The following is a 24,603-nucleotide window of genomic DNA, read 5'->3' as shown; positions in this document are numbered from 1 at the left end:
AAAATAAATTGCTACGTTAAACAAATGCAACAAATATAATTGTAACTTTACCCAATAAATATAATTGTATTATTATACTTTTTCTTAATAAGTGTAATTGTGACCTTTTGTTTCAGTATAAAATCTCAAGTTTTTGCTTATTTATATACTTATTTGTGTACAAATTTATTACCATTTTAAGAATAACATTTTTGTACATGTATGGGCGTACGTAATGTATTGATTTTGTAAAATTGTTACACTATAATGAAAGAATTTTAAGTAATTTATTTTTAACGATGTGAGTAAAAGAATGCCCAAATTTATTTTATTTATATGTATATTAAAATATTCACTAGGTTGTGTTTAATATTTCATTACGAGCTAAGTGTAGATAGGTACGAGCTAAGTATAACTAGGTTCCTAGGTTTTCTCTACCTACCCTGCTACGTACGGGATACACTGTGGAGCTAAAAATAATAAGTGAAAAGCGGTTAAAGAAAACACAAATTTTTTACATTACTTATTTATTTCTACGTACTTCCACAAAGTTTCAATGCGCTATGAAACTTACACAAAACTTACGTAAATTACTCATTATCAATAATAATAATATAATCACTATAAGAATAAATGTATTTTTATACGATAAATATATGGAATGAATAGTTTAATTTTAATAAATAATAATCAAGGAATTCTTGATTTAATACAAGCTTGTTAGTCACCTTCGAAGAAAATATCCCCTTTGGGGTGGGAAGGCACATTGAAATTCTAAATATAATTAAACAAATGTTATTTTAGAGTGATTTAAGTCTCCATCGAATGTTGGCACTAAAAAAACTGTATAATATATGAAAAAATATGAATTTTATGAAAAAATTACAAAGTACATTCACTCGATTGTTGGTTTTTGATTCTATATCGATTTTATTATTAGAATATATTAATCGATTTTTAAAAATCGATTCTATATATTTCAGTAATCGAGTTTTAATTATTTATCGACTACACAATGTAAGTTAAAGTACAAAAGAGATTTGAATATTATAAAAATAAATTCCGTATATTGGAATGAATTGTAAACTAAACTACTTTGAACAATTAAGATTGTTTTAAAAATGGAGATTCACGGAAAAATCTAGAAGATCTAGAAATTTCTAAGTATAATATAATTCGACTTTATAAGTACAATACATATAAATAACTACGGAATGACTTTTGTTAAAGGTCTTTTACTAATAAATTACTTCTATACATTTTGTAGAAAAAAGTCGCACACGGAATGTTTTTTCTTTCATTTGTTTTATAGTAGTATGTTTTCATACATTGTGCTCTTAATGGTTGTAATATATTTTAAATATTTAATTAAAATTGTGGCAACATCGTAATTTAAATGCGACTATATTTCACAAAACATTAAAAAAATTTTGAACTTTAAGCATATATCTGTCCTTTTCTCTGTACCATTAATCTAGTGTATTAGAAAGAGACAAGTATTAATAAAGCTTTACATATGTCTTGTGTTGCCAAAGTTTATTCCACTTTGTGTGGCACCTTTATTAGAGCCATATTGAAGGGAAATGACACCCTGACCAGCTCTTAGTTGTTCTTCAGTGAAGTTTCTCACGTTCTTCTCAGCTTCTTTTGGTCCTATTGAAGGCTTGCCGTAGTTGCCCGCCTGGAAAATTAATGAAAATCATGTTAGAATGTTTCAGAATAATTTGGTTGCCTTGTTCAAAAATACATTTTTTTATATTGAAATAAGAAAACGATATTTTTATTCCGAAAAATGTATGTTTTTGCTTATTTTCTAAATGTTGATCTGTTTGGGAAGAAGGAATGATTCGGAAAAAATAATATTTTTGATGTCTCCGTTCTAAAGAAAGATGAGGCGTAAACAGGAGAATAGACCATTTCCACCATCATTTCTATCATAGACCAAATAGTATAAGTATTTTACAAATAACAAATGATCAACCCTCACCTTTCTACCCAAAGATTGTAGGCATATAACCACAGAGTTCAAGTTCTGTCGCTCCCACAAGTCCACAGTTTGGAAAGTCTCCTGAGCTGGTACCCCGAACTGCTTGGCCGCTTCTAAGAAAGCGTTTATATTTTCCATACATTTAAACGCCATTTTGGATTCATTGATCTTCTTCACAATACCAGGTTTCAGAGTATTTGCGAGTCTGAAATAGTAAAAAAAAAACTCTTACTGTACGTTTTTGATATGTGAGATGGAAAATTGAGGAGGTGAAGTGAATAATAAAATAAATAATTGAGTAAATTGCCACATATATTAGACTCAAGTTACACGATACGTTTCATTTATTTAAACAGCTTTTACTTGTAGCTATTTAATAAATTTCGGTTTCTGGTAAGCAGGCATCGCTCGCAGTCGTGACAATATGGAGATAAATGAAATATTATACAATTTCAATTAATAATAAAAATTACTAACACAAAAATGTGCTGAATTTATAAATATATACTTATTATAAAATCGCAGCGGATCGGTGTTATGCCTTTATTGATATAATAGAACCTAATGCTTTTTAAAATTTATGTATGTTTATCTGTGCGTTTGTTAACGCTAATCTCAGAAATAGATTAACCTATTTAAATACAGTTTTCACTATTGGATTTTAGCAAGCCTCACTTAACACTTAGTGCTCGTTTTATTTCAATCGGTTCATAAATAAAAAAAGTTACGCCAAATAAAGAGTTACAAAATAAATATTTAAATTAAAAATTGCTACACAATAAGTGTCTAATTGAATTGGCTAAAACTGTATACGGATATTGTCTTAAAAATGATAATATTATTCTTATAAGAAAGTACTTAAGATAAAAAAATAAATAATTGTGTTGTACAAGCGGGCGAAGCCACACGGGGGCCACTAGTATTAATATAAATTGGTCCGTTCGTGGTATTTACAAACAATAATTATCACGAAACAATACGTCATATTACCAAAATTTCCAATTAGTACTAGAATTTAATGAGGTCCCTTACTCATTTATTCATTTCTAAGTAAATTGAGACATCCAAAACACGCGTCTTACATCATCGCAACACATTTGTGGGCATACCAACATAGGATAATCACTCATTGTGCACAATCACGAGATTAATTTAAATATATATAAATACTAGATGCCCGCCCGCGGCTTTGCCTGCGTGAACTATGTTGTTAATAATTTCTGTCTCCATGACTACGTCCTAGTGACGTCTATGCAAAATTTGAGACTCCTAGCATTTGTAGTAACGAAGTTTCATACAAACTTTCGACCCCAAAAACAACCCCTTAGAAGTCGAATGTTGCAAATTCCCGTCTTAGCGAGCACCTACGTCCTATAAATAACTCCTATGCAAAATTTGAGATTCCTAGCACTTGTAGTTTCTGAGATTTCGTGATTAGTGAGTGACCTTTCGATTTTATATATATAGATAGTCATGCTACTAAAAAATAATCGCGGAACTCAAAACCGCCCTTTGCCTCGAAAATATTAAATATCTCATTTCTTCGATTCGGAATCGAACACACAACCAGTCGTGTTTACAGTCACACTTTGTGCCCTTGCAACGACTGGCCTATAATAATAAATAGTGTATTTCCTCGTTAATTCTATCACTAGGTCAGATAGTAAAGATTATTGTAATATCATTAGACAATTATTGAATACATTTGCAAAGCTTCAAATCACAATTACGGTACGGCTTAGTACGCTTTATCTTATTAGTGGCTTCAAAATTTCACAATTTTATTAACTTTTCAATACATTTTTTTTTGTTTAAAAACAAAACATTTCTCGTAAGGTTTAATTTATTTTGTGGATAATTGGAAGAATTGTTTATATTATATTCAAATTAAAGTTGAATTTAGGCTGTTGTTTACGAGTTCCACCACTACTGAACGCGCAATGCCTTCAGAATTGGGTGAAAAATGAGGAACGGAGTATCTTAAAACTAGGTTCCCTCTACCTACCCTGCTATGTGCGAAATACAGGATGAAGCGAAAAAAATAATCTATATATATAAAATCGAAAGGTCACTCACTCATCACGAAATCTCAGAAACTACATGTGCTAGGAATCTAAAATTTTGCATAGAAGTTACTTATAGGACATAAGTGCTCTTGCTAGGTGGAATTTGCAATATTCGACTTCTAAAGGGTTGTTTTTGGGGTTGAAAGTTTGTATGAAACTTCGTTACTACAAATGCTAGGAGTCTCAAATTTTGCATGGACGTCACTTATAGGACGTAGGTACTCATGGAGGCGAAATGGAGGATAAATTAATAATAACGTAGTTCACGCAGGCGAAGCCGCGGGCGGGCCGCTAGTACTAATATATATATCGACAATCCAACATTCAGTAGCCATCTTTGAATAGGAAACCAATTGATATCATATATTTGCTATGTAAATAGAACAGCTACCGCTACCACTACACTGTTATCTCAAATTGCAAAATAAACGCTTCAGGTCACGTCAGGCTTACGACAGACCACGATCTGGCTATTTTCTGGCATTACTCAGTTCTAACTAGAATGTTAGAAACTATATAAATTGAAAGTAATATTGTAATTTTGTATGTATTTTATAGTTGTTTTGTAGTATAGTTAATGTTTTAGTTTTACGTTGAGATATATTACTTGTGTTAGCTAGTTTTGATGTGAAATTAAAATTACAAAAAATATTTAATATTTAAAGAGTAACTTTAATGCAATTTCATGTTTAATTTAAGAAAATTTCTATATGGCAAAACAGCATAGTGATTGACTGAGTGAACGTGACGGTAGTGGATTCGATTCCCACTCGGAGGAATAAAATATTTTAATTTTTTCGCTCTGGCTAGAAGACAAAGCGCTACTTTTAAACTCTGCTACTCAACACTCATTGTACCGAAAAATGGACAGAAAATGGGGAACAAAGTGTCTAGGACACTTAGGGGAACTAGGTTCCCTCTGTCTTCTCTGCTATATTAGGATACAGCATGAAAGAATAAATAATCAATACCCACTTGCAAAGTACAGTTCCGTCTTTCAGCACTTCATAGAAGTTGTCCATGTCGCCAGATGTGTTGTCGGGCTCGCCGGTGATCACTCGGATCCATTCCAAGCACTCCTCAGCCAGCTCTTCACTGTATTTGCTGTTAATCTGAAATAATATAAGATTGGATAAGTCATAAGTCAACGTGAGATAAGGCTGAACTTAGGTTGTACCGTTTGTAAGGTAGTCAGAGGGAGCTTAGTGTTAAGACACTCCACTCCCCACTTTCCGCCAATTAATGCCTCCAGAAATTGGCGTAAATGGAGGAACTCAACGCCGCGCTTTGGCTCGACACCAGAGCAAAGAAATTAAAATTTTAAATATTTTATTTACTCGAGTATGAATCGAACCCACGTTTACAGTGACACGCTCCAGCCCCTGTGCCACGAGTGATTTCTTATATAATCTTTAAGGCACATAAATAAAAGACATGTAGGATTTTATAACTATGTTTAAGGCATTCAAGTTATTCCGTATTTGTATGGAATTGCTAGTTTCATTGAAATCTTTTTCCATTAACTTAAAGGGAAAAACGCCGTTAAATTGCAAATAAGAGGAAAAATTGCTAACGCCATATATTACTGTGTTGGATTAAATTCTTAGTAGTAACAAATGAGTATGTTATATTAAACTAAATTTCCATTAATGCTCCATACGAGCATTGATAAGGCACTAAATTAACTCATATTTAAATATAAAATACGCTTACATCATCCAAATACTTTTACGGACATACCAACATTTATCATAACATAATTAGTCATTGTGAATTGTGAGGATTATGTACTAGCGGCCCACCCACGGCTTCGCTCCCGTTTCGTGATTTTTCTTATGAAAACCGTATTTCGAGGGAATTTTGGAGATAAAGAGTAAGTTCGTTGCTTTCCAATCCCAATCTTCTCTATCTTACATTAAGTTAAGCAGTTCCCGAGCTTAGCCGGGACAAACAGATAGACAGGCAGACAAAATGTGTAAAATATTGAATTTTAGCATTCTGTAGCCAAATATAATTGAAAAACACAATTATTATGAAATTCCATACAGATTTCTATATTTATTAGAATATTGATACAGAAATTATTTTAATATTATTTCAAATTCGAAATTTCTGTATTATATTTATATTAGCAAGAGTTCAAGTAATTCAGGTGCACCCAGACTCGAAAACCATGGAGTAGCGGTCCTTGAAACACCTCATTAAAAAAGGGGTAAAATATTCATGTAGTAGGCTTTGGAAAATAATTTCGCGTTGCAAAAAAAAAGGGCTTTCGGTTTTAAGCTTCACATGCAACACAAAGCGAAGGGAAGGATACTTGTTTATGCCTGTCTCTAACCGTAATGTAACCCCCCCTATATAGGAGGGATGGAGATAAAGTGGGTGTAAAGTAGGAGTGATTAAGTACTGTGTATACATTTTTTTTTTCAATTGTTTTATATGTCATCGTGGCGAGGGTTAGTTTCTTAATTCTCGTAGATGTTTGTAGATTCGATTTCAATTTGGGGAATATTTTTAAATAAATTGTGGTCAATGGTACTGTAGGACGAAACACTGATTAATTTAAAAAAAGAGGTAATAAATAATGTAAGGACTTATAATAAGGATATTCTTTGCCTATTATGAAAAAAAAAGATTTTTTTTTTTAAATATTTTACAATAAGCAAAGATGACCTAATCTTTCTATAACTTAGTCTTTCCTATATATTTTCTTATTGTGATTAATTTGCATAACTAAATAAATATTTCTACATATATTTGCTATAAAAACAGATGTACGATAAACTGTAGGAAATAACAAGTTCGCCAATGCTAAGCACAGAGATGCAAGGTCACGCTGATAAGACTACAGAGTATATTATACAAGAACATTATTACGAGTATATATTTAGTAGGCATGTTTCTAGAAATCAATGTAATTTCTTGTAAAATTATGAAAATTTGACTTTTACTTTTATTTAATGTATTTTTTTTTATTCTCAACTTTACGACTTAGTTGAGATAGAGGTGATATTTTAGTTTAAAACAAAAAATAATAATAAAAATCTGTTTAGATGTTAAATTATTACTATAAGTAGCCATAATATTTCAAAGTAAAAGAGAAATCAAATTGTCTTTTGTTGAAAATAAAAAAATTATAAGTCATCACTGAAGTAAGGTAAAATGGAACCTTTTAATATTCTGTACTTAACACCAAGGAGATGCCAGACAATGAGTAAGTTGCTATATAGAAAAGTATCTATCTCTTTTCGTTCGTTTCAATTAAGAAAAAGAGGATAATATAGAAAAACCATATAGATAGATAGATATATTTATCTTTTAAAAATATCAAGTTTTAGAACGCGTCAAATAAAGATTAACTAATTTAGACTTTTTTAAATTAATTGTTTATTTATTCATAAAATATGAATTTCTTTCTCAAAATATTTTTTTATATGGTCGCTATAATTCTAAAGCAATATATAGAAGAGTTTGGAAGTAATATAATATCATCAGAATAAATGATTACCTCAGAGAAAACAAACGTTGAATGGTTGGATATGATCGTAATACGTTTAATATTATAAGCGTAAGCTGTAAATATTTACTTCGACTGATAAACAAGTAGCTGATATAACAACTTGTGTAACTTAATACCATTAAATAGTTTTATTTTTCAGCGCATATAATAGGGACAGAAGGACCTAGTGTCATGCCACTCCGTTCTCCACTTTTCGCCGAACTTTCGAGGCATTGAGGGATAGGCAAAAAATAATAATCCATTCCCCGATCTGTAGATCGAACCCACAACCGATATGTTAAAACTACACCACTGCATCACGACAGCGACGGTTTTATTAATAAATCAGCTTCACGATGTATCCCTCACACAGCAGGGTAGGCAGAGGGAACCCAACGACACTTGTTCCCCACTTTTCACAGAATTCTGGAGGGATTGTGTCTTGAGTGACGAAAAAATTTAAGTAAATATTTCGTTTCCTCGAGTGGAGATTGAACTCACAACCATCGCGTTACAGTCACACCCTGCACCACGACGCGACGGCCTCTTACAGACGGATGAACGGATGGATGGATTATTATTTTTTTTAATAATAAACGAAAAATTACACTAAAAAAAATCGTAAAAGCTTCCGTATGCTACATTCTTCAGGAGAAAGAATGGCATATCAGCTTTCATTTATTTTTAGCCCATACATACTCTGGACCGTTATTAACAATTTTCACCGCAGGCTTGACACTTGTTCGCAATTTCGCACAAATGTAGGCCAATGTTGGAAACGAATTTACATTAGTTTATGCCTGACCTAGTTTACGAGAAATTAAACCGCATACCTATTTAGGTCTTTACGATTTAGTATCTATGTTAAATGAGATGAGTATGAATGAGACATACTAAGAGAGCTTTAAAATAGGTTAAAGGATAAACATTTAGATATATAAAGGAGTTATTGGAAGAATATAGTACTAATTATATTTAGTAATTTTTATTGAATTGAATTTACTTATATACTCGTAAATACTTGCCCCGTTTTTATAGATCAATGTCATGTTAAATTGAAGGTTCCTATCTTTTACAGCTTCATCCAGTAGAAAATTCTACGTCTAATTTAAATAATAATCTAGCACAAAATATTTATTCATATTTACATTACTTTATATAGCAATTTAAATGAAAATTTCCAAAGAAGGCGAAAATCTGGATGTTCCAAGCTAATCTGGCCATCCAGTTTAGACGAGGCGAAGATAAGAAGACATGGAGCGAGCTTGGATGCGAAGTTCAACATTGCATCGTACAAAAATGGCACGCAAACATGAGTATAATAATATATACTCATATATATAAAATCGAAAGGTCACTCACTCATCACGAAATCTCAGAAACTACATGTGCTAGGAATCTCAAACTTTGCATAGGAGCTATTTATAGGACGTAGGTGCTCGCTAAGACGGGAATTTGCAGTATTCGACTTCTAAGGGTTTGTTTTGGGGATTGAAAGATTGTATGAAACTTCGTTACTAATGACATTTGTCTTTGTCATTCGGTACTAAATGCTAGGAGTCTCAAAATTTTCCATGAACGTCATTTATATCACGTAGGTACTCATGAAGACAGAAATTAATAATAACGTAGTTCACGCGGGCGAAGCCGCAGGCGGGCCGCTAGTACAGACATAAGAACGTATTTAGGTCATAGTATATCTGAATAATGCTTTAAAACATCAAATGAATCATAAATATGGGTAGCTTTCTCCGTATTTTAAAGAAAGTTCCATTGATTCACATGTTTATCGACAAACTTTTCCTTATATTTTGTAATATTCTGAATATTCATGTAATAAAGACACTAAATAATTATTTATTTTCTCTCTTTCACCTGAATTACTGTCGTCATCTAATACCATTATCATTGTAAAGACAATTTTAATGTATAAAGCTATAATTTTCGGTCAATTCAATAAAACATTTATGGCAATATTATCAGACATATTCCATGTACAGAGAGACAGATGAGTTACAGTTTTATTATATGTAGGTATAGATCTTGCTAAATATACTTTACCCATATACCCAGTGATAGTATAACAATTTACGATATTGAAGTGGGTTGGGTTGTTAGCATAGTAAAACGATATGCAACGAACTCTTTAACCTCGTTATGTTATATCATAGTGGCTTGTTTTTCTCTATTTGTGTATCAAATTGAAAATAACCAAATTGAAACATTTAACTGAACTTGGATAATAAAGAATATTGTATTACTTATTAATTATTATTATTAGTATTGTAATTGAAAATTAAGTTTTATCCACCATAAATGGAGATATTGCATGTTGAATGACAATGACAGAACTCATTGCCGCGCTTTTTGTTGAAAAAATAAATAACTAATATTTTGAAAAAAAAAAAAACAATTCTACTCTAATAATTGTATAAGTTAATTCCAATCTATTAATATCACGATCTAAAGAATTTGTTTAAGTTATTTATTTGTATAATAATTTTCTGCATGAGTAGAGCGAGTAATATCAAATATTATTTGTTAACGTTAGTATAGTCTGTGTAGCTCATTAAAAAAATTAACACGGCTGTCGTTGTTTGCGTTACGAATAATTTAAGCCTTCTCTAAGTATGTGGGTTAGGCACTTACCCAAAATTTAGTTGAAACTATTTTAGAATTAATTAATTCCTATATAAATAATACATAAATAATAATTATTTTCCAGTAAAATTAAATAAATTAAGAATTAAAACTAAAATATTTCTTTTTATGATTAAAATACGATTGACTCATTCCAGTTTCTAACAAATGTCGATATTTTTCTACATCCCCATATATAGTAGTATGGATTTCTCAGAAGGTCGTAAATAATATATTAAACAAATATTTATATGTCCTTGTATAATTAATGTAAGAAACATTGATGCCGAATATGAACTCGGGCGCGCGATGACGCCATTGGCTAAGGATGTAGACGTGACTCACAATTTGCTAGACATAAGCAAAAACCAAGTTTCAAAGCAAAATCTTTAGTTGCGATTTGTGATATCCTTATGTTCTTTTTAGCTTCATGCTTTATCTCGTATAGTAGGGTAGAGAAAACCAAGAAGCTATAGTCCAGACACTCCGCTCTCCGCTTTCCATTTTCTCTTTTTCCAAGTAGGAATAGAACCCACAACTATCGCGTTTACAATCAGTCAGCCAATGGCCTGGCCTCAATTCTTATTCTAATAATATAATGAAATTTTCCTTTTATTATATTTTAAGCTAAGTTATACATGACCTAGATGACTTTATTATTAAATGTTTATTATTGTCATGACTCTTACGTTTAATTAGCGTTTAACATGAACCCTAGTTTATACGACATTCTACAGAAGGGGGAACTCAAGGTCATGTCATGGCAGTCTTCTTTTAATAGATACTTGACCGATTGCTATAAAATGTATTTTAATTTTTATTGTTTACATATTTTTCCCATATCTATATATATAAAATCGAAAGGTCACTCACTCCTCACGAAATCTCAGAAACTACAAGTGCTAGGAATCTGAAATTTTGCATAGGAGTTATTTATAGGACGTAGTCATGGGGACAGAAATTAATAATAATATAGTTGACGCGGGTAAAACCGCGAGCGGGCCGCTAGTATTTAAATAAAGTCAAAGAGTTATTTTCACCATCACACCAAAAGATAGTAAACGGGTCATCTTTTGTAAAACTCTATTAAACGCATGCTTCTTCCTACTCGCCTTTGGCTCTTTGCTTATACAAATGAAACCCCACCCACTTACCTAAAAAAAATAAAAAAACACCATTTTTTATATTGTAACTTTCTCTAAAACGGACTTAATAAATATTTCAACGATAAACAAAGTAAACAGACACAACGTATTAAAATTTAACGCAACACGTTGATGGGGCTGACCGATAAGATCGTTAAATAGTTGCGGCTTTCATTAATATTCCGTAGCCTTATCTAATTTGTGTTGGAAGACAGAGGAAGTGGTTTCTTAGGAGCTATGTCCTGTTTCAACATTTTTGAACCACCTGCCTAGTTACAGCAATTTGTTTTTGTTTAGAATATTCGGAAAAGGCAGAAGTGTGACTTTAAATGGGACAGGTTTCGGGTTCGGGTTCAGGTTCGATTCCCATTCGAAGAAATATGTGATGTCATTCATTTCTTCTCTCTGGTGTCGAGACAAAGCGAGATGTTGATTTTTGTCATTCATCAAGCAGTGTGGCGAAAAGCGGGAAACGGAAGTTCTTAATACGAGGTTACCAGGTTCTCCTTGCCTATCCTATACAGCTTGGAGCTAAAAAAAAGTATTTAGTTTGATAGTGGAGCTCATTATACGATGTTATCCTAATTTTCTTATCTATTAGAGTTCAAGTAGTTAGTTCGTTATTGGAGTCAACGACCTCGTAACGGTGATAACTTGTAAGCAAATATCAATTTGGCAGCTAATATTTTAACTATATTATTGCTTTGATAAATTAATTGTTACCGAAAATGTAAGGTAATAAATATTTTTTAAACAAATTGTCGTATTTAACATAAATTATGAATTAAAGTTAATTTTTTATCTGTTTAGAAAAAACAAGACGCCATTTTCTGTTTCTTCCCTTTAATAAATGTAAATATTGTTTTTGTTGATTATTGAAATGAATAAAAATAATACATGTTCTATATTCCGCTTTCCCACGTACGATCAAATAAATTATAACATATTCATTTGAAACTAGACCTTTTTTGTAAGAAAAAAAAAATTATACAAGCAACGCTCTTGCGGTTTCGTCCGTTCGATCTACACAATTATTTATTTAGTAATCTAAATAACTGTCATGTTCTAATAACATAATAATAAAATTATAAATACAATTACTAAAAGTATTATAAAATTTTACATATTATATTAATTATAATCTGTACTGTTCTCCATATTGGCGCCAGCAACAAGTTACAAAGATGGAGGGATTAGCGAGATTGTTAAAAGTTCATTCAATGCCTCTAAATGGTTAAGATGCAGGCCTCACTCGTCCAATGTCACATATAATATGTATAGACGACGCAAATAACTATGACTCAACACCGAACCAACGGATTTTATACACAACACTTTGCTTACGTGTATCGGGTAACGCGATATTAATGTTCATATAGTTTTATTATTAAAAAGAAAAATATATATTTAAAAATATAAATATTTTTCTCTTCCAGGCCAGGCAAGGTTCAGGCCATCGGTTGCTATGGGTCCAGACAGAGGATTCTCATATCCTCCTTCTGAATCCGGTATTGGATCTAACAGCTTAGCAATCATCTCTAAAGATATTTGTCGAGGACATAATATTGTTCCTTATCTTCTCCGTATCTTCTATTTACGATCTTTATGTAATTAACAAAAATTTTTTCACTGTTTTGACATCTCCGTGGAATAAGCAAGAATATTTTTTTTAATACAAAAATATAATAATACTAGCGGCCCGCTCACGGTTTCACCCGCGTGAACTATGTTATTATTAATTTCTGTCTCCATGACTACGTCCTAGTGACGTCTATGCAAAATTTGAGACTCCTAGCATTTGTAGTAACGAAGTTTCATACAAACTTTCGACCCCAAAAACAACCCCTTAGAAATCGAATATTGCAAATTCCCGTCTTAGCGAGCACCTACGTCCTATAAATAACTCCTATGCAAAATTTGAGATTCCTAGCACATGTAGTTTCTGAGATTTTGTGATGAGTGAGTGACCTTTCGATTTTATATATATAGATAGATAGATTAATAGAATAGAAACTCAGAAACTCAAGCAATTGTTATATCTTATATGCAATAGATAACTCTCACACGAGGTTGGTATAATTTTATTAAAAAAAAACAAATACGATTTTTTTCTCGGCATGATTTAGAAGTGAAAATGACTAAAGATACATAACTATTGAAAAAGAGAGTAATTTCCAGACGTCCTGATTTTCAGCCCAATACCTGAATGTCCCCAGGAGACAGACATGGTCCAGCTTTTCGTGAATTGATTGAAGCACTTTGAAAATAATTTTTTGATTACTTTATTTTTTTAATAAATAATTAGGAATTCCATTGATATATATAAAACTCCTGCTTTTCCCCAAGACAAAATCTGGCAACGCCCATATGTTATTTTCGTAGCAGATGATAAGTACTAAGCAATAGCAGTGGTCGAACAAAAAACTAAACTGTACATAAAATAAAGTATTACATATTTTAATAGAAACCTCGCAAGCCTTCTACAATGCCTCCAACATTAATCAAAAAGGAAACAGGAATGGGGTCAGTACGAGCAACAGGCCGTGGCCATGTTGAATTATTTTAGTTGATTAAATTCTAACATAATTAAATGTGATCGCGACAGCTTGTAGGTTCGATGCCCTTTCGAGGTTTTATTTCTCGGTCTGGTACTGAGGCAAAGCACGGCGTTAAGTTCCGCCATTGAAAGCGCAATGAAAATGGGGAACAGAGTATCTTAATAATGTGTTCCTTTTGCCTACCTCGCGTGTGAAGGATACAGCGTGCTAATAAAAATAAATAAATGATAAAATTTAATGATGATTTGCTATAAACATAGTATGAAGATAAATATGCAACCTTTGAATATTTAATTAATTAGACAATTGATAAAGATTGAATGGAATGAGTATGTGACCTATATAGCAATAAATATAACCATGCCAATTGGAAATCGAAGACATGACATCACAAATGGTTTACAGCATCTAAAAGTACAACTCAATAAGCAATGCCACCAGAATTTGGAGGAATTGGGGAATGGAGTGTCTTAACACTACTCTCTCTGTTATTTGTGAGATACAAGCGTGAAGCTAACAAAATTAGAAAAAAAGTGCAGAATTCGTATTTATTAACAGATATTATTCAACCGGGGCCACGAAGGTCAAGATATCACCAAGGTTTTAAAAAACCTTAGTAAAAAACAGTGTTTATCACAATCATCATGAATATTTTCAATTAAAATTTTAGCAATGTTCTATTATTTTTAGATTATCATCTATATCTTTCCTTTAAATATATAGATAGATACAATAAAAGGAACAATAGAAAATTAATTTCAAAGAGAAATTTGGTCAGGCGTCAATCTCGAACATATGGCAGAGTTTTGAAAGTAGCCTATATTTAAACCTTATAAATACGTCCAGCGTAAAGGCCATACCATATAAGGAGTGGTTCGGTGTGGTAACAGAACCGAGCCTTATATGAATCATCGTTGTTGAATTAGTATAAAATAAATTCTTTCATACTAATTGAACATCTGTTCCTATTTTTTTTTTGGTTAATCATCCATTGCATCATTCTTCAGGTTATTATTGCTGCCAAATATGCTAATACTATTCAGATTTTTTTGTGATTTTTTTAGTTTTTTTTTCTAGTTTTTAAGGTGAAGATTTGAGTGTTGGAGTAATCATAAAATTTCCACTTGTATTTATGATTATTTTATTTATTGTATAATTACTTATTTCGGAGTAAATATATTTTGTAGTGGGATTATTACATTTATGTATTGGTCGAGGCAAATAAACAGGAAATTGATTATTTTTAGTAGTGTTTATGCTCTATGACATTGATTAGTTTTTAGTAAATATACAATTTTAATGCCTTTTTTTTTGTATATTTACATATAATTGTAGCCATATTGATGAATTAACACATCAGCTATATTAATTTAATTATTATATATTTCTATATAATATAATATTTCATTACATTTACATTAATATTTCATTAAAAAGGAAAAATATATGTAAAATTCTCCTTTTATTCACATGATATTAAATTAAAACGCGACGATCTATGCTGACTTAGTACTAAAACTTAAGCCCCATTTACATTTTATGAGTTTTAAATACTGTTTGAAGTATTACTTTTTAGTTCATACGCAAGCATATAAAAATATTATTTTGATTCTTATTAGTGACTAGCTAGAGTTCATTTTAAATATGTATAAGAACAACATTTATATATTGTAAAACGGATATTTAAGTGTCTGTCAGTTTTTAAATACATTTAAATATTTACAATTGTACTACATCATATGCATATACATATATAATTAATGAAATAACTCTATAAGTCCATATATACATATATGTAGATGCAAAGCGCGGCGTTGAGAACCGCCACTCTATCGTAGTGCCTCCAGAATTCAAGGGAAAGTGGGGAACAGACTGTCTTAACTAGGTTCGTAGATTCCCTCTGCCTTATCCTTCTGTGTGCGAGATCAGGGATCCTCATTTGTTGGTTAGTGTTGAAAACTCAAGAAATGACTGAATTAGTTTTGGTTTTTCTATTTTCAAATTAATGAATTTTCAATACTTTATTTTAATTCCATTTTATTTTTCTTTTTTGAATTGTCTTCTACGATCATTCCAAGATATTTCTGCTTAAAATTGAGGTTGCAGACGTAAGAATCCCGTTCGATCCAAAAGCATAGTATTAAGATGCTAAAATTATTTAGTTTCTTATGACTTTCAAGTCATTACGTCAACTTTTATAGCAATTTATCAAAATAAATGGCTATAAAAGTCGCCGTTAAAGAATACTCAATTACCGTAATTCTTTTGGACTCTCGTCCTCACAGATTTATAATTCCATAAAACTCTTGAGGTTGCATTACCATCGATGCAACGAGACTTATATGGATTCGATATTGGAAACCGGTCGAAATTACTGATCGATTCTCCTTGACCCACATCATCTGTTGCAGGAAGATGTGCAGCATCTTACAAAATACCTTTTACTGACTATATTATATTTGGACTTTATTTCAGAACTAGTGCTGTGTGAGGTTTCGTCTGGATTGAATTGGATGGATTGTACAGACTGCACTTTTTCTTGTAAAGCAGGTTACGCAAAGCAGTTACGCGGTTTGTCCAATTTTCGAGGTTGTTCAGTATTGAGTAGGAACTCAACGCCGCACGTAGGCAAACATTGAACTGAAACCTATACCTTATAACTTGCTGTTTTGAGGACATACTAAAGCGGGGAAATAAAAAAATAATTATTATTCCTACAAATGGGAATCGAACTCACAATCATCGTTCAGAGTCAGACGCAGAGCGCACTAAAATATGTTGTTTATAACACCTGACTTATACATATGAATCTTTCCCTAATTTTCCTTTCTATTAGTGAAAACTGCATTAAAATTTGTTGATTAGTTTAATAGTAAAAGCAATAGATATAAGTGGAAAACTTTGTAAAATACTATGTAAAAAATAAAAACTATACACCAAAAAGAAATATTTTAAGATAATATTGCTAGTAATAAAGGGTTATCAATTCAATGTTTTTTTATACTGGAATATAAATTAAGTTATTAAGGTCAATGACCGTATTCGGCGATGTTTGGTGTCTGCACAGTTTACATGTTACGCAAAATAAGCTTGACCGTCGCCTTTTTACGATGTACACTTTATCAGTATTAAAATTCTTATATTGTGAATGTTTTTTAAGATAATTGAGGGAATTTTAAAATAAATATTAAAAAGAATTCTTAAAGGTAATTTTAAATAAAAAATAGTGTCTACACGTTTTGCCACCATATTTGCAATGATTATATCGATAACATGGAAGAAGATTATAAGGTTATCTTCGTCTAACATATATACGAAACTAGCGTCTCGCTCGCGGTGACACCCGCGTGAACTATGTTATTATTAATTTCTGTCTCCATGACTACGTCCTAGTGACGTCTATGCAAAATTTGAGACTCCTAGCATTTGTAGTAACAAAGTTTCATACAAACTTTCGACCCCAAAAACAACCCCTTAGAAATCGAATATTGCAAATTCCCGTCTTAGCAAGTTGTAGTTTCTGAGATTTCGTGATGAGTGAGTGACCTTTCGATTTTATATATATAGACTAGCGGACGCGCGCAGCTTCGCTTGCGTATTTAGGGGTGAATTCTAATAACCCATGAAACGTGTGTTCAATGAAATATTTTTAAAAGTCTAAATTTCAAATTTTATAAAAATCGGTGGCGATTTAAGAATTTTGCCATACAAACTTTCAACCCCTTATTTGCACCCTTAGGGGGAGAATTCTAGAAAACGATGAAACACGTGTTCAATTAAATACTTTTTAAAAATCTAAATTTCAAATTTTATAAAAATCGGTGAAGATTTAATTTTTTTTCCATACAAACTTTGAACCCCTATTTGACCCCTTTAGGGTTAAAATTTTTCAAAATCCCTTCTTAGTGGATGTCCAGATTACGAAAGTAAACATTTGTCCAAATTTCAAATTTCTACCATCAGCAGTTACGGCTGTGCGCGCATCTTACCTCAGTCAGTGAGGACAAGTCCTTTTATATATATAGATAAGGGAAAACTTAAGTAACCTATTAAATTGTTGTCATAATACGTTGAGTTAAAGAGTACTGTTTACTATTTTTATTTCTTAATCTAGCAAAAAGCATTATTCTTCTTTTGTAGCTTCACGTTATATCCCACTCGTAGGAAGATGGGCAGAGGGAGTCTAGTGTTAAGACACTCCGCTCGCTTTTGGCAAAGGTTCCGAAGATATTGCGTGTTCAGTGGCGAAACTCAACGCCGCACATTTACACTGTTTTAAAAATGGCTAAACAAAAGAAAAAAATCTACACAATAATCCTGTTTCAATTAAATTCCAATAGGTCATGTTATTAATACGTGCATTATCAAATAATAATAATAGATTGAACATATGGTTTAAATTGTGCAATTTGCTGTTTCAGTAATAGTATATACGTACTATATAAATATTTCTCAATGTCCATTGATAATTAATATTAGAAGCCAGGCGCGGAGGCACAAGCGTGAAAAAAACGCGACAAGTTGTGGGTTCGATTCCCACTCGAGGGTATGAAATATTTAATATTTACAGTTCTATTCTCTGCTGTGTCAAAGCAAAGCGCGGCGTTGAGTTCAGCCAGGAAAATGATTTTGGTGACATTTTCCCCCCTTTTAATTTCCCCCTGCCTAACCTGTTCTATACGGGATACAGCGTGAAGCTAAAATAATTATAGTATTTTAAGTGTAGTATTTATTCTTTCACCCAAAATGCAAAGCTTTTAATTTATCTAAACGTAGAGGACAAAGTTGACATAAAAAAGACCAAAAATATATAATTTATAGTTATTTTTCGTATACATAAATGTCGAATAAATTTTAAATTATAAAGCGCTGTTCTTCTACAGATATTAAAAAAAACCTTTACATAAATTAACAAACAAATAAATACAATTAATCTTATTAGAATGTTACTTAGTCGGAAGTTGAAGTCGGTTCGAAAGAACAATTGTTTCTAAATTTTCAAGTTCTAACAATCAGAGGTTAGTTCTAACTTTAGCTTAGCTGGAGGCGAGGTATGGCGAATGTAAATAGCGTTAGCTTCTTTAAAATGCAAAACCTCGGCCAGGTGAACATGTCACAATGGAATTTTCTTGGCAAGAACAAAAACAATTCTACGTACACACGTAGTTATACAAGTACAAGTAATACAAGTTTAAACTTGTATTAGGACTAATTTTGAGTATTCTGTGCCTTAGACATAATTATGTTCGATTGATTTCACATACTAATTCCTAGAATACAGTATATTTATAAAAGCACATAGCAGATTAGGCAGCGGGGATCCAGGAACCTAGAGTTAAAGGACTCCTGATGAGCCGTGGAACTCAACAGCGCATGAATTGATTTTGTATTTGGTATAACACCTCATTACATTTACATAATAACATTAAATCATCTGAGATTTTTTAAATCTTATACAGAAATCTTTAAAACTTCAAATCACTAAACGTTCTTTTGAGATTAACTCTGGCGTCTGAGAACTAAAACTGATAACATCAGCTTTCAAAAATTACATGGTATGGAATTGCGTGAATAACTGTTCCAAATACCTTGGTGGATAATTCAAAATTACAGAGCAATTTCTTCACTTCCAACTCCTCATTAATTTAATTTATTAAGTGTACTCAGAAATGTTAAAAATTGTATACATAAGTGCCGTTTTAGCATCGAAATTGTTAGCTTGTAATTGCTGCTATATAGTATTTTAATTCTGGCAATTATTTATTGATCACAGCATTCTTTTAAAGCGAGAATATTCTTTTTAAAAAGGAAAAAATATTTATTTCATAAGAAGAAATAATAATTATTGGTTTTTATACAAGATTTGGATGTTTTATTGTTTTTGAGCTTAATTAAAATCTTAAACTAGTGTTCTTATAGGAAAATATATTTAATTAGATACATTGATATTATTTTAAAATCAAAATTGTGAGTTTGTAATTATTACGGTTTATTTTGATTCTGGCAATTATTTACGTGCTTACAACATTCTTTTAAGGTGAAAATCGGAAAGATTTTCAGGTTCTTTTTTAAAAAAAAATATTGGTTTTGACTAATTTTTGACGTTTTCAATATTTTTTTTAATTAGTGATGTCACAGGAAAATAACTTGAATTACAATTAACTAGATAGGTACCTGCCATAATAAAATTTGTGGTAATTCTATTACACATTATATTGTTAGTCACGTTTGCTTCTTACATCATTACTTATTATAGTTTGTTTGTTGAAGCTGCTAACGTTTCATATCTATCTAAAGTAGCAAATTAATTGATTGGATTTTTTTACTGCATTTTCGTCCAAAAAAAACTGTTTTGTATAAGTTAAAAATACTATATTAATTAGTTAATCGTTTGGAAGATTATCTAAATTAATGACGCTACGATTAAATTAAACAAAAATAATGATTTCAACATGCAATTAAGAAAAAATGTTGAGCGAAATGCAAAACATTATCGCAACCTAGTTAATTAGTGTAATCTAAGCGCATTAGTTACTTCATATATTTGAAATACTATTTTATATATACCTACTATATTAATATAACTAATATAATATTTAACGCCACCACCACCAGGCATCCTGGTCACATGTAGCTATACCTAGTCTTCATTTTTATATGTGAACCTCAAACCTGTTTTCGGCCGTTTAGGATACCTCGTGTTATATGTGCGTGTAACCCATTATCCAAGACCAACCGTCCAGTGGATCTTAGTGTGGGTAGAAAACTATTTAAAATTTTTTAATAATTGAAGTTTTAATAGTTTAATAAAGTTAATGCTTTTAGAAGCTAATAATACTTTTAATGCTAAATATATAAGAGACACGTGCAAAGTTGAATCCCTTGTCGATATCTAGAATGTAGGTCACGGCCGAGTCCTTGTATCTGGACCACCCAGCATCCCAATCAATAGCTCTGACATCGCAAATATATGGCATATGAACTATTTGTATAGAATTTACTAGAAATATTTAATCGGACTCACCTTTCTCTGGGCTTCGGCGGCAAATCCAGATTTGGCGGCCCTGTTGTTGGCCATTGTTTTCAAGTTACAACTAAAACTATTTTGTACAATAAATAAATTAAATCACAGACACGGGTTGTCGCCGTGAAGTCACCGCGTATAAGAATATACTGTACTGTAGTATAGCCGGTTGCCTGGTTGGTAATGTAAACACGACCGAACTGCTCAGTGTGTGTGTGTGCTATGAATGACATCATGCAGCGCGGCCGGCCGGTGCACGATTCTGGCTAAGGATGGAACTGTAAAGCCTAATGTCGATACGCTTTTGTTTTTTTTTAATATTCTTATTTTTAAAATCACAAATTTTTTTTTTTTTTAGTTTACTAAAATTTGTTGTTTACAATATGATTTGTGAATTAATCGTTCACTATCAAAAGTAATGTATTTTTGTATTTAATATTCAGAAAATAAGATTTTAAAGTTTAAATACTAGTTTTAAACTGTGAAACGATTATTTAAACTAAATAAATTATTAAGGCCAAGATCAGGTGAAAGGTCACTCGTGGCACAATGTGGTTGTGCGTTCAATTCCCAATGAAGGAAATGAAATAATTAATTATCGTTTCCCCGCTCGGTCGGGATTTTTAGTTCTATGTATGCTATATCGTTTATCAAAGTCAAAGTCAAAGTCAAAATATCTTTATTCCATAAAAATGCTTAACATTTACTTGGACATGTCATAAAGTAGAAAAAAAATGCAAAATAAAATAACCAAAAAAAAAATAAATGTGCAATTTTGACTTGAAAAAAGCCCGTTCAAATGGTTGAGCTCATGAGAAGATACAGGCAAAGAAACTCATGGCCACTCTTTTAAATGCCAACATTTGTTACAAATTACAACAAATATCGACACCGCACACCACTATACGTTCGAAATGTAAAATGAAAACCAAGTATGGAATACAATGAGAGCAAAAGGGATAGGCTCAATAATTACTCTTCTCGTTCTAACGTCTTGTAGGAATGGCGGCGATTTAAAACCTATTGGAATTGTGATTTTGTCTTAATAAAATAATATATATGAAAAAAAGGAAAAAAATATTTAAATAACTTTTATTAATTTAATTCATTGCTGAAAACGTTATATTAAATTAAAAAAGGCACATAGGTATAGTATATGTTTTTAAAGTAATAAACAAAAAAATATTTTTTATATCAATAGTAACATTCAAGTAAATTTAAATATGCGTTCAAAAACAATTTAACCATTTTTATTTTTCAAATTAACCATCGATAAGCGACATCTGTAAATACATATATTATCTATTTAGTATTGTAGGCTTTATCTGTGGTAGAAGGCTGTATTGACGGTATCCTAGTGTTCAATGTTAATCAAAGATGGCGGTAAATTTTTAAACATATCAAAAGCAGGAGGAAGAAGAGAAGGAGAATAATGTATAAAATATACATTAATCAAAGAAGAGGTAGCGAATATAATAATTGGGTTTATTTAAAGAGATATTGGGTTTATTTTAATTTTTAATTCTTTCAACACTCCTGCATGGGCATACCACATATGGTACGACATGTTAATGGTGTTAACTAAAATCCGAATTAAATTTGAATTACTTTTATGTAAGAAATATATTCCATAATTATAAAAAAAAGGCTAGAAATGAATGGAAAATAAAACTCGCATATTTACTAGTAAATATGTATCTATTATTTTTAATGTTATTATTGCGAAACATCATAAATTATTTCTTATTTATAAAACTTTTCAGAAAGAAGCACATTCAATGAAAACTTATTTGTAGGCATCCATAAAAAAATATAATTGACATCCATCTTTCAGCATACAGAAAGATGTTTATCATACGTAGGTAAATTTTCGTGTTTTTTTTAAAGAATATTGTACATACATACACACAAAACTAATTAAATGAAATCAAAGAAATGTTTCAATGTAAAAATTAAATAATTTGTAAGGGAAGCTACAAAATTATTATAAAAATGGAATACCGTGGACGTAGAAACCGACGAGGACGGCCTAGATTGCGACCTACGCCATTATCCATACAAGATCGTCCACAAAAATCTTGTTTCTTTTGTAATATCTGTAACTTTCTAATATTAACGAGTTTGATTGCAATAATATTTGTACTCCTAAAGTACCACTGCAATATGTGCAGTAAGAAATGTGATATCCATAATATTACCAGAAATATAGATGAAATTGCGGTAATTCTATTTTTATTATAAAATTATATTCATATAGTAAAATAATTTGTCAACAATTTTCTTTAATTATAAAAGTTAATGCTGTATCCCTCATATAGCAGGATAGAGGGAACCTAGGAAACGAGTGTTAAAACTAGACGTTCCCCACTTTCTCCTTAATTTTCGAGGCATTGTGTGTAACTTTTGAGTGCTGGAACTTAACGTTTTTGCATAAATACCTGAGCGAAAAAATTAAAGTAAACTAATAATAAATAATAATTAATTCCCTCCCAGTGGGACTGACAACCACTGCGTTATCAGTACGCTTGTAACTAAACCCCGTTTTTCAAATTTATTTTGTAATTTTTCATTTCAGTATAACATATCGAAAATGAAAAAATCCTATCATGATTTAGAAAATAACGTGGTAAAATTCTCATACGACCTACCTAAAATCGAAGGACAAGTGGAAATTTTAGAAGCATTAGCACACACGCTCCAAGGAGGTGATTTTGTATGGAATCCAAATACCCACTATTTACTTCCAAATGTCGATGTGTTTGTAAAGAGTGAATCATTTAAACGAGATAATAACAGTAACGTTGCCACGAAAAGTCCTAAGTTCACTAATATTAATACCGATTGACTAGAAGAAAATGGAGATAACATAATTTTTCTAAGAAACTTTTGTTTTGGGGCATTTTAGATTTGGTGTCTATAATTTAACAAATAAAAAAGATAATACGAATATGGAATAATGCTTTCATTCATTATTGTTGTAAATGAAATTTATTATTTATTATATTAAATATTTTTTTATTATATGAATATATTAATTTGGATGCTAATTATAATTTAAATTATATCAAAACTTTATTACACAAAAATGATAATACGAATTGATATAACAAATTTTACATGTTGACCAGAATAGGTCAAAGACGGCTTCGGCTACAAGTGATCTCTTATAGCCAACTTTCTATTGATAAAAACTTAAAATTGACATATCATTCTAATTATTAAGTTTTGGAGACGGAAGAGTTTATTTAGTAATTGCTGTGACAAATCTAGGCAAAGAATCTTCATAATCAATTATGGGAAAAAGAAGAGATTGATCTAATTATATTTTAGTTTTATGCGGCAATTTTTCATCTCTTTACGCTCCCAATAGCAGCAAATGCCTTAGGCCTTACTCCACTATTTGAGAATCCCATGTCAGCAACTTCCATGTCAACTATCTTGACCAGATTCTTCACACCAATATTAAACTCCATTTTGCAATTATCTAGCTTTACGGAAACAAGTAGGGCGTAGTAATTGAAGAGTTGCTTGCGTTATCGAGGATGCACAACTAAGACTTAATTTGATCCAGGTAAAATTTAAATTTGTCTATTAAATTTAGGTCTTTATTAAGGTAAATAAATTAGACAAGTATGTACATATAATTTTATTTGTAACTACAGACACATGTTTTACAATTTTCTTGAGATTCGTGACTTTTTTTCA

At 31.2% G+C, this 24,603-nt stretch overlaps 2 protein-coding genes across 2 annotated transcripts; one reads left to right on the top strand and one right to left on the bottom strand.

Moving 5' to 3' along the window:
* Positions 1-1,291: 1,291 nt before the first annotated feature.
* Positions 1,292-21,123, bottom strand: Chd64 (transgelin calponin-3). The gene is made up of 4 exons (XM_085198092.1): positions 20,899-21,123; positions 5,008-5,144; positions 1,967-2,171; positions 1,292-1,660 (listed from the first exon to the last, which is right to left on the bottom strand). The coding sequence occupies exons 1-4, from the start codon at positions 20,950-20,952 to the stop codon at positions 1,490-1,492; spliced, it is 567 nt and encodes a 188-aa protein (XP_085054218.1). The 5' UTR covers positions 20,953-21,123; the 3' UTR covers positions 1,292-1,489.
* Positions 21,124-22,890: 1,767 nt separating this feature from the next.
* LOC146531553 (uncharacterized) lies at positions 22,891-23,788 on the top strand. Its single transcript, XM_085197851.1, has 2 exons — positions 22,891-23,118; positions 23,474-23,788. Exons 1-2 carry the CDS (start codon positions 22,891-22,893, stop codon positions 23,741-23,743), a joined length of 498 nt encoding a protein of 165 aa, XP_085053977.1. The 3' UTR covers positions 23,744-23,788.
* The last annotated feature ends 815 nt before the right edge of the window (positions 23,789-24,603 follow it).

Source organism: Heliconius melpomene, chromosome 15, assembly GCF_056956725.1.
Source record: "Heliconius melpomene rosina isolate 202511_hmr_F chromosome 15, ASM5695672v1, whole genome shotgun sequence".
Classification (NCBI taxonomy): Eukaryota; Metazoa; Arthropoda; class Insecta; order Lepidoptera; family Nymphalidae; genus Heliconius; species Heliconius melpomene.
The sequence above is the reverse complement of the archived record's forward strand: the minus strand, read 5'-3'. Positions and strand labels throughout refer to the sequence as shown.

What these genes read in the sequence shown, in the direction of transcription:
- Chd64 (XM_085198092.1), bottom strand. Translation starts at nt 20,952, where the DNA reads ATGGCCAACAACAGGGCCGCCAAATCTGGATTTGCCGCCGAAGCCCAG. An exon ending in CCGCCGAAGCCCAGAGAAAG is followed by an intron (nt 5,145 to 20,898) that starts GTGAGTCCGATT and finishes ATATTATTTCAG; the next exon opens with ATTAACAGCAAATACAGTGA. An exon ending in GACGGAACTGTACTTTGCAA is followed by an intron (nt 2,172 to 5,007) that starts GTGGGTATTGAT and finishes TTACTATTTCAG; the next exon opens with ACTCGCAAATACTCTGAAAC.
- LOC146531553 (XM_085197851.1), top strand. Translation starts at nt 22,891, where the DNA reads ATGGAATACCGTGGACGTAGAAACCGACGAGGACGGCCTAGATTGCGA. An exon ending in GAAATATAGATGAAATTGCG is followed by an intron (nt 23,119 to 23,473) that starts GTAATTCTATTT and finishes TTTTCATTTCAG; the next exon opens with TATAACATATCGAAAATGAA.